At 47.5% G+C, this 15,197-nt stretch overlaps 1 protein-coding gene across 2 annotated transcripts in view; it reads right to left on the bottom strand.

Moving 5' to 3' along the window:
* Window positions 1-15,197, bottom strand: part of IGSF3 (immunoglobulin superfamily member 3) — a 94,251-nt gene that overhangs the window by 61,003 nt on the left and 18,051 nt on the right. For both annotated transcript variants that reach the window (XM_066208174.1, XM_066208181.1), the window contains exon 2: window positions 5,365-5,742. In XM_066208174.1, the coding sequence (XP_066064271.1) occupies window positions 5,365-5,742 (378 nt within the window). The remainder of the gene's footprint in view (window positions 1-5,364; window positions 5,743-15,197) is intronic.

The following is a 15,197-nucleotide window of genomic DNA, read 5'->3' as shown; positions in this document are numbered from 1 at the left end:
AGAAACTTCACCACAGTGGGGCTACCAGCCAAAAACCCACACAGAGCCCCTGGGAGCCATCACAGGTAATGCAGAGGCCAAGGCACCAACTCATCCAGGCAGGATGAGACCAGTGAGAAACAGCAGAGAGCCAAAGTGTGACCAGGCTGACAGGCCAGCCACTGAACAGCACCTAGCTTGCATGAAGCCTCTCTGCCCTCTGTGACCTAAGCCTGGCTGGAAGAAGGTCCTGGTGACCATCCCTGCAGCTCCACAGCAGCTGCTGCCCACTGCAAAGGCAGCTGTGTTTGAGTGCTCCTTGTTTCTCAAGTCTGCACTGACATTGCTTCCTCCCAGTCTGTGGTACCCTGGGGACTGTGGTCTCCTCCCATCCAAACCCCTTTCATTTTCTTGCTTTAACTTGTTTAGGATTGATGCTGTACAGCTGCTTCCCCCAAAATAAAGACTAAAAGAGCTGCCACCCCCTCAAGTGCTTTGAAACTTTTCCTCCTGCTCTATCACTACCTGTTTAAGAAAAACCTCAAAGCCCAATTTCTTCCCTCAAATCACTTACTCTGAAAAAGATCTCAACGTTTTTGGGAGCACAGATGAAAAAACACAGAGATAAAAGTCTGAGACTTCTGAAGAGGTTAGACCTGGGCCTCTTCACTGTTATCTAAGTAAGGGTACAGGCACACACAAACAATTCATCCCAGAGATACAGTGGAGTACAAATTTGCAGTGACTCACGCTCTCTGAAGGAACTGCCATGTGCTCAGTTCTACCCTGCAGCAAAACACAAGTTTAGCCATCAACAGGAGAGGCACAAACCAGCACCTCAGTTTGCATAGCACTCCTGCAGCTTCACCAACTAAATTACTGCACAGAAACCTCCTCTTCTGCCCGTTAAGAAAAGGGATAATTCAAGAGTTAAGAAAAGGGATAATTCCAGTGACAACCTGGAAAATACTGTCGCCTTGTCAGTGGTGATGCTGGGCTTCTGGGGTGCTGCTTTTCTTCACCTGCAAATCCTTTGCTGTACTTCTTAAAAAAGTGAAGGGACAGCCCACATACTTATCACAGCCAGCAACAAGCAGGACCCCAACACAATTGTGTGCACTGTCCCCAGATCCACGATTTAATCCGCCCAATTAAAATTTCGTAACTCCCCTCTTCAGTACACTCAAGCGTCTTCCCAAATCAACCACAAAGTCAAAATTCCCACCAGTTGCTTAGAAGCCTGACAAGGCAAGTCTCCAAAAGCAGCCAAGTCTTCAGCCACTAGTGCCTAGCTGGAGTCTAACATGTAGGATCTCTCTTTAGACAACACAGAGAACGATGCACTCTAAACAAAGATGGACTGCTCTCCAAATTCGTCATTTTCTGCCTTCTGATGGCAGATATTGCGTGGACATCTACCTTAGGCAGTGAGTCTGGGGTTAAACGGGTGGCAGACAACTCATGAGAACTTCCAAAATATTTTCCTGCCACCCTGAGTAAAAGAGCATGAACTAGCCTCAGCAATTTTGTGTCAGCCTCAGGGAACTGAAATCTGAAAGCAAACAACAGATTTGCAGACTTTGTACAGGGGCTAATCCTTTCTCATAAATCAATCACAATCCATGGTTCCACAAAATCCTGAAGGGCTGCACCCCCTCTTTTTTTTTCTTTTTTTTTACCCCACCTCCCTCAGCACCTGAAACTCAGTTTGAGATGTCCTAAATTCTTCTCCTAACACATCTAACAGCCCAGGCATAACTCCATCATCCCCAAGGTGCAGCTCAGAGGGGGACGAGAAGAGGAGCAGCAAGATATAGAAAGACTTGTTTTTGAAGCAATTGAAGGAAATTGAAGACAGGTGGAGAAGATTAAGCCTTGATACACATGCTCACGTGGCAGAAGACCCTTGAACTACATGACTACCCTCATTCCTAGCTTCAGTGAGATTAGCACTTGTGTTGCATGCCTAAATTCAGATAAGAGTCCCACAGAGTGCCTGGGGAGCAGTCCTTACTGCAGGCCATCACAGACATCAGGTCCTCAAAGCAGGACTAGACTGTGGACAAAGTCTCAGTGATGGAAAAGGAGCCTGGAGAGGCGACAGAAATAAACCAACCGTGCCTGCTGTTCAAGAGGTGGAGAGAAGTGTACTTTCAAGCCACACTGGCATGTCTCTGAAGCTGACAAGATTATTCTTCAGCAGCCTCAGAGCCCTGGAGACACAGCCTTCAACAATGCTCCGATGGCAGGAGCAGAACACATCCCAGCTGCTCTGCTGCAAGCTAAAATGCCCCAGTGCAGACAGCAGCCCCACAAGCTCCAGCTCCCACCCAGCTCCCCTGTCACAGGTGGAAAAGGGGAGAAACTCCTCCTTCAGCTCTTTCCTCAAACCACGGGACACAACAACTCCAAGGTCCCAGAGCAGCAAGCCTAAAATCAACACTGCTTCAAACCCATCCACTTCACACGTAAGTGGAGAGAATAGAGATGCTAACAAACCTGTCTCCCTTCAGGCTTTGCTGCTGCCAGAAAAGAGCCACTCAATCTAATGAGTCAATTAAAAATTCATAACTGGATGAATTAAAAAAAAAAAAAAAAAAGTTTGGTTCTTTTAGTGAGAAAATGAGAACTCTTTTCTGTACCTCTTCTTGCATCTTGTCCGCAGAAACAAAACCAGCCTGAAAACCCCCAACCTGCAGTCGAGAGCTAAAATAACAGGAAAACAGAAAGGACATGTGATCTGCCCAGCTGTGCAGAGAGAAGCCCACTTCCCCAGAAGGACTTCAGGGTCCAACAAAGCTGAAGCCAGCACCACTTCCCACGAATGGGAGGCAGAAGGAAGGCTCTCTGTAAGGGCCTGCTGTCTACAGGTCATTGCTGGGAGCACTCTCAAAAATTCAGTTTCTGTCAGAGTTTGGCCAACCCACAGAAGGGAAACCCACATGGATGCACATGTTCAAAATGCAAGTGACCCTAAGTCATTCCCAAAGTGAATTTTCAGAAATGAATTAAGCTAAACCAAATTAGGGCCCAAAATCCTGACCGCAAGTATCCATGAAGGGGCATAATGTGATTTAACTAATCCACTAAAAGTTACTTCAGATCAATTTCCTTGAGTATCTCTGACGCATGTAAGCCCCGAAGCCGATGTCCTCCAAGCACTGCTCATGGGTGTCTACAGATTCCCAAATCTTACTGGTTTGTAGCTGTGGGAAGGGAAGGACAGAACAAAAACAGATCAACCCAGCTTTGGCTCCCCAGGACAGCAGTAGAGGAGCTTCCCACTGCCCAGCCGCTGGATAAGCTGCCTGTGCTCGCCTCCAGCTCCCTGGGAGAGCAGCCCAGAATCCATCCAACCCCACCCTGCCCCCAGGCACGTTTTTTCAGCGGGTGTTGGTTTCAATGGGTTTCACTCCCCAAGGTGACTTAGCAGCGCTGACTCAGTCTTGTTTGAACTGCAGTGGGAACTGCAAATCCAGACACCTAAAGCAAATTTCAGAACTACAAATAAAAAACAGAACACTCAGCCATCTAACCCCCAACTACTCATGGACATCAGATGGCAAAAAAAGGCACCGAAGTCAGCATCTAGACCTGTGCCGTGGAGCTTCACCTGGGAGAGTAACTGTGAATTTCCTCTGAAGGAAAGAGGCCAAGGCCATGCAAGCTGGAGGCAAGAAGCTCAACCCAAAGGAAGGCCATTGTGATTGAAATCATATCCTGGCTCCTTTCACACTGGATTTCTTCTGTCAACACAGCCTGAACCGCTACGGGCTGGGTAATGTCAAAGCGGTTTCCAAGCTGCAGGCTCACAGACACCTCAGGAAAGCAAGCCTGCCTGCTGTCTGTGGCCTTGAATTTGCTAGAGGGGTGTCTGTGTTGTAGAGGAGCTCTTTTGGGGGTCTTTCAGCCAAAGACTTGGATGGAAGCTATTTGGCTGCTTTTAGCTGAGTTAGACATTTCAAATACTGTTTTGAGATACAGAAAGCAAGCTGAAGCTTGGAAAGGTCAAATCTTCTAGTCAAAGGGGTGCTGTGGAAATACTGGAGATTTGAAAGTATCTGTTTTCGATTTTTCTAACTAAAAAAATACATGAAAAAGAACCAATCCCAAACCAGCTTCTTTCTCCACACTCATCTACAGACAGCTCAATCTGCTCAGTGCTTTCAGGATGTATCCAGCACTGCTGTAAGAGCCTGAAGATGACCATCTCTCCTGTTCCCTTTTATGTGCTGCTCATTACTACTCCTCTCTTCCATGCCCAGTTATTTCACCACCTTTGGCGAACAGCTCCCTCCTCTGTGATGTGACTTGTGCCATCTGATATAGACTCCCTGCCCCACTCCGTGTACATCAGTTCCACATCCGTCTTGCTTTCAGGCATGGCTTCAAACGTTCCTCTCCCCACCCATGCTGCCTTGGTGTCTCATTTTTATGAGGGCCATGTTAGTGAAGAAAGCTTACTATTTCCTGTGCTTCTCTACTGTGATTTCCTGCAATTCATATCACTGTGCCACCTGCTCTCCAATCCGGTTCTCCCTCACAGGATTTTTATCTGACAGCCTATGCAGGCCACGCTGCACATGGGGGGGGTTCAAGGGTTTGACACCTGTCTCGGGTTGCAATGGAAGATGAAGCCTAAAGCATGCATTCTATTACTATCTGTTGAAACCGGCTGGGAAGGTGTTTCTTCTCTTCTATCATCCATTCCTTGTGACTCTGGGGGAGAGGGGGTGGGTGTCTTCTGTTAATGGGCCAGCTGCTCAAACCAGGTGGGGCAGTGTTCTTTACCTCTTCCAGGACCCATCCTCCCTCCAGGACATATCTTCTGTTAATGGGCCATCAAGGCTCACTGCATGGCTGATACAATTACATCATCCCATTGAGATGCTCCACCCAGGAGGAGGAGCCCAGCATTCCTGCCTGGATTAAACCTGACATTCAGAACACCAGGACAGCGTGTTTTCCACTGGATTCCCAGAGGAAGACCGGACCCACCTCACCACCATTGGACCCTTCTACAGGATCATCTCTGCTCCAACAGAACCACATCTGTCACTCCAGGAAGAGTTAATTGGACTGCTACCAACACCAACAGGGAGTCAGGTTGTATTCTGACTCTGTCAGTGTTTTCTTTTTTGTTTGCCTTTTTTTTTGTACTACTACATTTTTATTTTCAATAATCCTAGTAAAAAACTGTTATATCCCTATTCCCACATCTTTGCCTGAAAGCCCCTTTACTTTCAAAATTACAATAATTCAGAGGGAGGGGGTTTACATTCTCCGTTCCAAGGAAAGCTCTGGCTTTTCCCAGGCAGACACCTGTTTTCCCAAACCAAGACACCACCGCGCTGGCCCAGCTGTGCCCTAAGCAGGACAGCTTACCCACGAGGTTCATCTTGGCGCTGTAGCTGCCGAAGTACCGCTCGTCGGTGTTGGGCGTGTGGCACTCGTACTGGCCGGCATCGCGCTCCTGCAGCTCGGTGATGTGCAGCAGGACGGCGTCTCCCTGCAGCCGCTCCACGAAGATGCCGCGGCCGCGCACGCGCTGGGTGTAGATGGCGTAGGGGAACGAGGGGTCCACGGTGCTGACGATCTGCACCTCCCGCTCAGGGGCCGAGGGCAGGTAGATGGACCACTGGAAGTTCTGCTCTGCCGGGCCCTGGTAGCCGCTCACCTTGCACCACAGGGTGACGTGGGAGCCCTCCGTGCGGTACAGGGGACCCTCCTGCACCGTCACTTGCCGCTGGGCTAGTGCCATGCCTGTGGGAGGAGAGGAGGAGACCAGCGTTACTGACCAGCAGGCAATCCCCACACCTACACACAGATATATCCTCACCCTTCCATGGCCATGCTGGGCAAAGCAAATCCTCACACCCCGTTTTACAGCTCTGGCACTGCAACCCCCCCGAGTCACATCACAGAATTCTTGCTGACTCAATCGAAGTGTTTTAAAAAGCACCCCACGTAAGAAGCAGCTTTGAGGTAACATGAACCCCTTGTCTGGAAGTGGTAAGAACCCACGTGTGAAAGGGCAACGCACCACAGAGCGGTAACAAATCAGAAACTGAAGGTGACAGGTCTTTGTTTTCAGTACTTTTACTTTCCAACTCTCATCACCCCATGGAGAGGGGCCCATGTGCAAAGCCAGGGGGCTACACTCCCTCTCCTTTGGTTGCTGGGCCATCCAACTCCAACGCCCCAGGCACTCGTCCTTCATCAGCAAACCTGCCAGAGGCTTCAGCTGGTACAAAATCCTGTCCTTCTTCCCCAAACCCCGCACAACTCCATTCCTTCTTATGCTTGTAAAGGCACACAGAGAGGTATCAGGTTCCCGGTGCTGCCTTCCCAAGTCAGTTTGAAAGGTGTGCATTTAGCACATAACAAAACCAGCCAAAGTTAATGGAGGGAATGGGCACATGACACCAAAGTTCAGTGGCCCTGGCCGCTGAAGTCAGGGCTGTACACGGGCAAACGCGTGCAGCACAAAACAAAGACAGCCCTGCAGCACGGCGACTGCGATCCGCTGTATTTTTACACAGATTATGGATGGCTGGCCCTCGGGCTCATGGCACATTACCAGCACAGCCCTCCAGGGGCCAGATAAATTACAGCAATCTATCTTGTTTGTTGCTACATCAAAGGCTCGAGGTCTGGAGACCACGGTGGGTGTTCATCGGTTATTGAGTTACCAGCAGCATGCACACATGGCAAGGCCAATCACCCTGGCTTCTGTGACTGCTTGCTTGCCATCATAAAACAGCAATAAGCCGATTTAAAGCAGGTCCTGCATAATCACGTTTGCAAATTTCATCCTCTCTGTGCGTGTGTATGGTTGGGGGTTCCACCCCCCTCTCTAATTTTCAATAACAATGCTCAAGTCCAGAGAAGAATTTAAGCTCTCAAAAACTGGCATCTTGCAGGTGAAGAGGCAGCCTTGAATCTGGGGTTTATTGATTCAATCCTGCCCTCTGAACATCGATGTCCAGAAACAAAGTTTTTCTCTACAGCCAGCCTGGACTGGAGCCAGGAGAGATGGTTCTTAGCAGCTTAAAACAAATTGTGAAAAATGGGTTCAGCACATCCATCAGGGCATGCAGCTGAACAGATGGAGTGCAATTCAAACTATTAACTTGGGCTCAGCTTGCTGCTGCTCCAAATTATGTTTCTTTTTACTCTTTATGAAATAATGTGATTTAAGGGGAGGACGGGGAAAGCTAGCACATCTGAAACAAACAGGGAAAGGAGCAACAGAGGCAAACACTCCCCCACTGTTTGCTGTACCAATCTCTTCATCCTGGGGAGAGATATTGCCAGAGACAACTAACACATCTAAGGTGCAGGCAGCCTCTTCTCTCACCCCACAAAGGCCAAGGGACAAAGGCAATACCACGGCCTTTGAAGAGAACTGTTTTCAAATCAGCAGGAAGGACAAGATCATTATTACACACCTAAAGACAGCTCATAATCCAATTTCTGTATGCACACGTAGCCTTGCTACAGCACACACATATCCCACCTGCAATGACAATTAAAACTGCACCACAAGGCAAACATGCAGTGGTAGGAATTAAAAGTTCCACACAGAACACTCAATCAGGCATTTCTCAGCTAAGTGCACAATTTTGTTTATCAGGCTTTTAACACGGTGTTGGATTTTTTCCATAGGAGTTTTCCAGCTATCTAGTCAAAAAATAGCATTTTATCAAAGATGGATATCAGACTTTCCAAAGCTCACTGGAAGACCACAACCCTGGGGACCCACAGCACAGATTTTTGGTAGATGTCAAATCTCACCACCCTCCTGGCCAGCACTAACGTGGGCTTCCTTCTTCCCTTGCCAGTGGTTTTTATGACCTCCACTGTAGCTCCACCTGGAGTCCTCCTCCAGGTTCTGAAGAGACCAAATTTCTACATTCCTCTTCCTCTACATCCCCTTGCACTGGATTGCTGCACCTTCCCAAAGCAGCCAAAAGTGAGAGAGTTAAGAACCAAAGAGCTCCTTGCTTCCCGTTCTGGCTCCAGGAGCCTAAGAAGCTGAGGGACAGAAGAGGACAGTGCAGAAAACGTCCTGCCCAGCTCCAGTATGGAGAGAAGACAAACCAGTCAGGCTTTTGCTACAACTTGCAGCAGGTTTGCTGTCCCAGAGGTGAGACACAAGGGCTCAGAAGTTGGCTGAACAGGCTGGATCTCCAGAGGAGCAGGGAGCAGCACATCCTCAGCGCTGTTCCCTGCGCCTGGCTGCAAACTCCTGCTCCAGTACAGGTGGGCACAAATGCTTTTCAACACTTCAAAGAAAACCCAAAGAGTAGAAGCAGTAATACTTCTCCAAAACTATTTTAATCAAGAAAGGAAAGAAGAAAAACAATCAGCCTGAGGCAGACATCCACCAGTACGTGTTGTGCTCAAACAGTTACCTTTTGCATGATGTTTGGCATTTTGCAAGCTTTGGGAATTGCTACATGCACGACACACAGCATTAAGAAGAGAACGGCATTTCTCAGTGAGCAAGTGCTCTGATTAACAAAAATAACGTGTCAGAGTTCCCATTTAAACTCTTATCATTCCCTCTTGAAGTGAGAGAAGAGCTCGCTACAGGAGGAGCTGTGTGCTCCACACCTTCCCTAGGACACCCAGGAGACAGTGGTGGTGGCATTTGGCTGGTGCTGTATTGGCACAGCTGGCTTTTAATTGCAAACCCAACGTAATTTACTGACAACGCAAGGGCTGATAGGGAGGAGGTAGCGAGCCAAGTGCCACTTTAAAATTAATAAGAAGTTTTAGGTTTGTGCATCTGTTTTTTTCCAAAAGACAGCAAATCCCATGCCATAAGGAGGAAGTCATTCCCTTATCCCCCTACGGATCAGGGCTATTGTTGCCAGCCTTTTGAGCGAGGAGCAAGCCAAACAACAGCCAGGCAGCTCTCACCTTACCCATCTCCCAGGCCCTGGAGGCGCACGGGGGATAAGAGCAGTGTCAAGAGGAGACAGTGCAGCCAGGTGATGAGACTGAAACAGCAAGGGACAGTGCAGGACTCGGGAACCTCAGATGCCCAGACCCTGCACCTGCCCTGTGCCAGCTAGCCCAGCAGGGCCACTGCAAATGTCATGGGAAACAGCTTTGAAAACCCTGAAAACCACGGGAGAGGCAGGAGAAAAATGCTATGTCAGAGTCACACAGTCATTCAAGTCTCCCTTGTCACATCACAGCCAGGATTTCAATGCCTCTCCAAAAAAGAAAGAAGCAAGAAAGGAGCATCAAGCATCCCTGCCAGCCAGGCACCTACCCCAGCAGGGCTGCAGCTCAGCTTCTGAGTACACTGTGTCTTTTTTTGCAAAATCTGTACCCTCACAGCAACCTCAGATGATTTTGGCAAGATCCGACCTTTCCAGGGAGACACACGCAGAGCTCGGAGCTCAGGTTTTCCACACGCAACTGGTCATTTCAGGTGCCTCATCTGAACTACTTTGAAGATGCCCCATTTCAGAAAGTGCCAAACATTTACCCTCTGGGAAGGAGGTGGACCTTCAGGCTCCTTTCAGAAGAACAGGCGTGCAAAATTTTAGCTGAGAACATTGACTCAAGGCTTATTGCAAGGGACAGGTGGGTGTAATAGAAGGATGCCTGAGCACACAGAAACTCTGCCACAGCATTGACAGATCAAAAGAATAAATAAAAACTCATGACAGAATGATGAAGAGAGCCTCTTGCACAAATATTCTCCCCATCTCAGACCATATGGGTTATGTCTGCAACACATCCAAAAGCACTGCAGCAGGTGCATCAAGTTTCCTTAGATATCAATAATCACTGCCAGTAGTCATTTAATCTGAAGGAGAAACTTGAGCTCTTACGAGTAATATCCTGGGTCTCTAATCACTAGACAGCAACTAAAGAAGTCTTGATATAGATATCTTCTTTGTATAAGTATCCTCTATAAGCACCAGGGCTAGCAGCGCTGAACACCAAATGGATTACATAGTTTGAGGGGATATTTCCACCCCTGCAGCTTTACAGCAGTTTTCCTTCACTGAGAAGCTCTAAAGTACTATTTATCAATAACTGACAATACTAATCCCAAATTTCCCTTTAAAAATTACTTTGTGCCTTTGACTGCAGTTATTAGACAGAAAACATTTCTGAGGAGATCCCTCTCCCTTTCATAAAACACACAGCACACATCTGGGTTTTGTTGTTGTCCCTTTTGTTTGTTCAACTTGGAGGCGCTCCCGAGAAAGTGTCAAGAGAAGAGCAATGATGATGATAAACACTAGGGAATTGCTTCTCTGACAGAAATAATGGAGTCAGGAGGTAGAAAAAGGTGACTTGAAGGGGATCTGGTAAAGGTTTTTCCACAAATTCATGTACCACGGCAAGGATGGTGAAGAATTTGACCCTTTACCGTCTCTTCTAGTTTAAAAACCAAGGCCCACCAACCGAAGCTGGTCAGATCCAGATTTTTAACAAGTAAGGCAGTTTTTACAGCTGCACACAGCAGACCTGTGGATGCCCTTGCCAAAGGATACTGTGGGCGTGGAAGAAAGTTTACATGGGTCAAAATACGAGTGGGATAAGCACGTGAGAGAGGGCTACTAAACAGGTAAATCACAGCAGGTTTGGACAGCTCCCAAAACAAGCTACAATTGCACAGCTATCTATTGTGGGAACTGAAAAAGCAGAGGACTTCCAGAGCGTTGCAATAAACTTACACAGATGGAGGTTTGAAACAGAGTTGAATTTTAGGCCTTAAAATATTTGGAGCATAGAAAGTTTCTGAGCTGCAAAAAATATAGAGCAAGCAACTATTGTATGCTCTAAGGTGTACATGCAGTGTTTAGTGATTTAGCTAAGTAGACACTTGTAAGCTTCTAGCATTAGCCTATTGGCTAAAAAACTTTTAAAAGGCCTTGTAACAAAGCGAACTTTGGCTTCTGTTGTTATAGTGTGAGTTTTACCATCTTTTACATCTCAACTGATGTAATGAAAATAAACTGATAATGAAATAAAAAGCCTGTGGAACACCTCTCAGTCACCCCACCCCATTATTGGTGATTAGATCCAACACCTGCCTACAGCCTTTTGAGGCATGATGCTGAGCAAGGTGCAGGATTTACCCTGAACTGGTACAGCTGACCTCGTGCCCCTTCCCAACCCATGTCATTTCAGGCCGTACTCTCCAACAACATGGGTCACATCTGGTCTGCAGACTATGCCTTGGTTATACTACAACAGAAGCTAAAAAAGGTACCATTTCAGCTTCTTCTCTGAGAGCATTACCATTTCTGCTCCAAACAACTGAATTGGTTCCCTCAAAACATCCTTGGAACTGGCATGGGAGCTTGTGCCCCTGTGCAGGGGAGGGAAGGGGAGCGTGCATAAATCCTACTTGGCTACAACAAATCAGCATCCGCGGCAGACCACAGGACCTGGCAGAAAGTCCCCAGTAATGAAGACAATTCAGACACAAGTGCTAAAGGGCAGTTATGCTAAAGCGTCCAATTCCGAGCTTGAGAGCTGCTCTGGGCAAGCTCAGCCCCAGAGCAGGTGCAAGAGCACCACAGGCTGTGGCCACCGCTGCCCTCCTGCAGGTCTGAGGGGCAGGGGGCCTGCAGGAGCCCAGGCTGGCCACCCGGCCATCCACTGAGCTCCGGTGCATGGGATGATGCCATCCAAGCTGAGGCAAGTGCCAGCAGACTTCCTCCTCCTGCTGCTGCTCCCTGTGTCCTGCTGCCCAGGAGCCGCAGGCTGTGCCATCTCCCCTCCTCAGTGCTCTGACTGCCCTGCCCAGCCCTGTGCTTCCAGTGAATTACTCAGGGATCATCCTCCGAGCTCATATTCCCCCTTAAATCAGATTGATTTTCCAGTCTCACTTATGCAAGAGGCTTTCCAGGCGATGGCCCTTGTCCCTCCCTTCTGTCACCCACAGAGGATGTAGACACCTCTTGCCAAACCAGGCCCATGACTTAGCCCCTGCTTTTTCTCTGGACTCCACAGCAGGGCTGATACCCACAAAACAGAATTTCATTCCAAGAAGATTCTTCCACGCTCACCGCTGTCCAGCCACTGAGAACACTTCCCCAAGCAACCATCATTTTTTTTGCCATGGGCTGAAGGCTAATAAAATGTCTGCCCCACCAGGCAACACCAAAGCAGAGACAATCCTTTAGCAACACACACCTGCTATTCTGTGAAGTCTCCTGTTAAGGCACACAACCAAACCTTAGGTTTGAGCTTAATTTTTTCATAAATGAGTCACAGCAGGAGCAATCTCCATACACTGCAACCTGCTGCCAGATGGAAAAAAAAAACAATGCTATCAGAAGAAAACATATGTTATGCCCCCACCATTGCCCTAATACCGCAAAGCCTCATTCTGGGAGGATACAGTGTTTTCTTGGGGTATTTTTTTTCTCATGCCAAGAGAGCTCAGTGTATTAAAAGGCTGGTTGGAGCTACCTGCAGAACAACTCTGTCCCTGTCCTCCACCCTTTTGCTTTAATGTTTAAATGGTGCAACCAAAAAGATGCCTGATGCCCCATCCTCCTCCTCCTCCTCCACTCCTGCCACCATCCCACCACTCCCAGCACATGGACCATCCTTCCTGAACCAACTCATAAAGCTACTCATTCCTCATTCAAATTCTCCCCGACGCTGCGCCAACGAAGGGATGGCTAAGTGGCGAGGTCAGCCAGGAGCAATTTATACAATAATTGGTATGGAAATACCAGAACCAGTGGGGAAATATCAAAGCATGGGCAAACCAGACAGGAGCCGCCAGTGAAGCTCTTTGTTCTCCCAACACCACTGCCTTTCCCTCGCCTCCGCTCGCTGCTCCGTCTCACAGCCGCTCACTTCCACAGCAGATGTTTACTGCCTTTTAAAGGAAAATGTTTTCAATAAATATGAAAGAGGTGACATTTCTTTTCATCACCATAGATGGCTGCGGCCTGTGACTTAGCTTCTCAAGTTCTGACGGTAAAAGAGGTCTTGTACCTCCTGCTATAATTACGCATCCAGCCAGACATCCAACCCTCTCGCCAAGATCAGAGCCATTTTACATCCTTTGCTTCTGCTCAGATCTGGCCCTTATACTGACAGGAGACTTCCTTATTTTCCCCACTATGGCATTGGTATTCTGCAGATGCACACAGTGTGAAATGTGATCTGGCCTTGTGATTCCTTCCCCCCCTTTTTTAAGCAAAATACATCCTATACGGATGTCACATTCCTCTAACTGCTCCTTCCCTGTTCTACAATTAGGCATGTTAAAATATGCTAGTTTTAACACCACCTTAGAACAGCATATTCTTGAGCCACAGATCAAGGCTGTTGTATTACTACAACCTATAAACTTCTAAAAATGGTGAGAGGATGAAATAATAATTTGTTATCTTCTAAAAATGGTGAAAGGATGAAATATAATTTGTTATCTATGCTGAGGAGACAAGAAACAATAGGCTTGGACTTGAGAAACAGGGATTCAGACTGGTCACGGGAGCTAGCTAAATGCTCCATCTCCCAGAAGCTAGGAAAGTGAGGCACCAGAGAGACTGCTCTGAGAGACTGAGGCATCTCACACTACAGCTTCCTCTAACAGATACTTATTTTCTTCAAGGATACCATAAGGCAGAGATGAACCTGCCCCAGGGGATGCATGACACAAGATTGCCCTGCTCTTACAGTTCTATCATTCTCAATCATCCCACCAGAAAGTATATTTAAAGTTACTTTGCTGCACAGAAGCCTGAAACTACTCTTTAATCTAGTACAGCTTTACTTTGAAAAGCCAAAGTCCTCAGCATCCAGAAGCCAGCCAGACACGTCTGTGGTCAGAAAAAAGAGCAATACCCATAATAACCAAAGGAAGGAGGACGCCTGGGCAGTCCTTCTGCACACAGATCCCTGAGCTCTGGAGCTCACGGTGCTCAGCCTCCTTACTTCACAAGGGCTTTGAAGCACTTGGTGGCACAAGATGTACCTGGATGTAAAAGGTAAGAGCACATGCTGGTGTATGAGGGACAGACTGAGCTGGCTGCCCTGCTGGTTCAGACTCACAGTGGTAAATGACTGCTGGGGACCCAAATAATCTCTGTGCAACGCACCTACTGCTTATTGCAGTTTCACTATTTCCTTGCAAAGGTGCTGAGAAAAAAAGAATCCCTTATAACCTGCAGTCCTTGTATTCACCAAAAGTTTTGAGCAACCCCACAGAACGCCAGCCCTTTTCTGTACCTAAGGCAGAGCTTGCCTTGTGAACCATTTTACCAACCATTTCTCTCCCTCCAAGGTCAGCGCATGACCTTTGCAGCCCTTTTCCATCTCCCAGATCAGCATGTTCTTCACATACAGCACAGCACCATGGCTACCCTTATCATTATGGGAAGAACACGCCAGAGAGCTCCCTGGCACATTATGCTTATATTGGGAGTATGCAGGCAGGAAGTGTTGGATTGCCCACGCAGTACTTCTAACTTGCACTGCTCCTCGTGCCTTATCCTTAGGAGTTTCTCCTTCCTCACAGCCCACTGAATACATGCCCTAGTGACTTACTAATACTGCTGGCTGGTTCCAGGTCTGGTGAAGCACTACAATACAAAGCAGCATTTACAGCGGCCTGCTGGAATGCCCAAGGCAATGCCTACTTTTATATTTTCCAATGAAAAGCAGTGATGGCTTCATCAGTACATCCCCAGCCTGAGTTTTGAAACTGTCACCACATGCACTTCCTGGAAGATTTAGTGCAGAACTGCACAAAAAGTGAAGTCTCCTAAGATTCCTATGTGTGCTTTTTCTTCTGTTCTTGTAGCTCTTAAAATACATATAAGGACACACCATTTACCCTGCTGTCTCTAGTACTGCTCCCAGACCTCTAAAAGATTCAGCACTGCCATTTTAGTACCAAAGCCATGAAGCACCAACACTGTGAAGGCATTTTGGACTGCTGAACTCTTGGCTGGTATGTGCTCCCAGCCTATCAAGAGGAGGGGGTGAAATGAAATTGTTTCGAGCATCAAAGCTAGGCAGGAAATTTCTGACATAGTTCATTATGCCCTCCAGCTCCTGTATTTCTTTTTATTATCCTTCTTTAGTCTTCAAGTCCTACATGTTCAACGTCCAGGGTCACTAGGAGAATTGTCAAACATTATTCCCTGTGCTATCACTCACTCTCAGACAATAAGAAACTTCATTTTCTTTCACAGTCAATAACGCTTTAATGT

The sequence above is a fragment of the Chamaea fasciata genome, unplaced genomic scaffold (genome assembly GCF_029207755.1).
Source record: "Chamaea fasciata isolate MVZ Bird 193981 ecotype frontalis unplaced genomic scaffold, bChaFas1.0.hap1 SCAF_2, whole genome shotgun sequence".
Classification (NCBI taxonomy): Eukaryota; Metazoa; Chordata; class Aves; order Passeriformes; family Sylviidae; genus Chamaea; species Chamaea fasciata.
The sequence above is the reverse complement of the archived record's forward strand: the minus strand, read 5'-3'. Positions and strand labels throughout refer to the sequence as shown.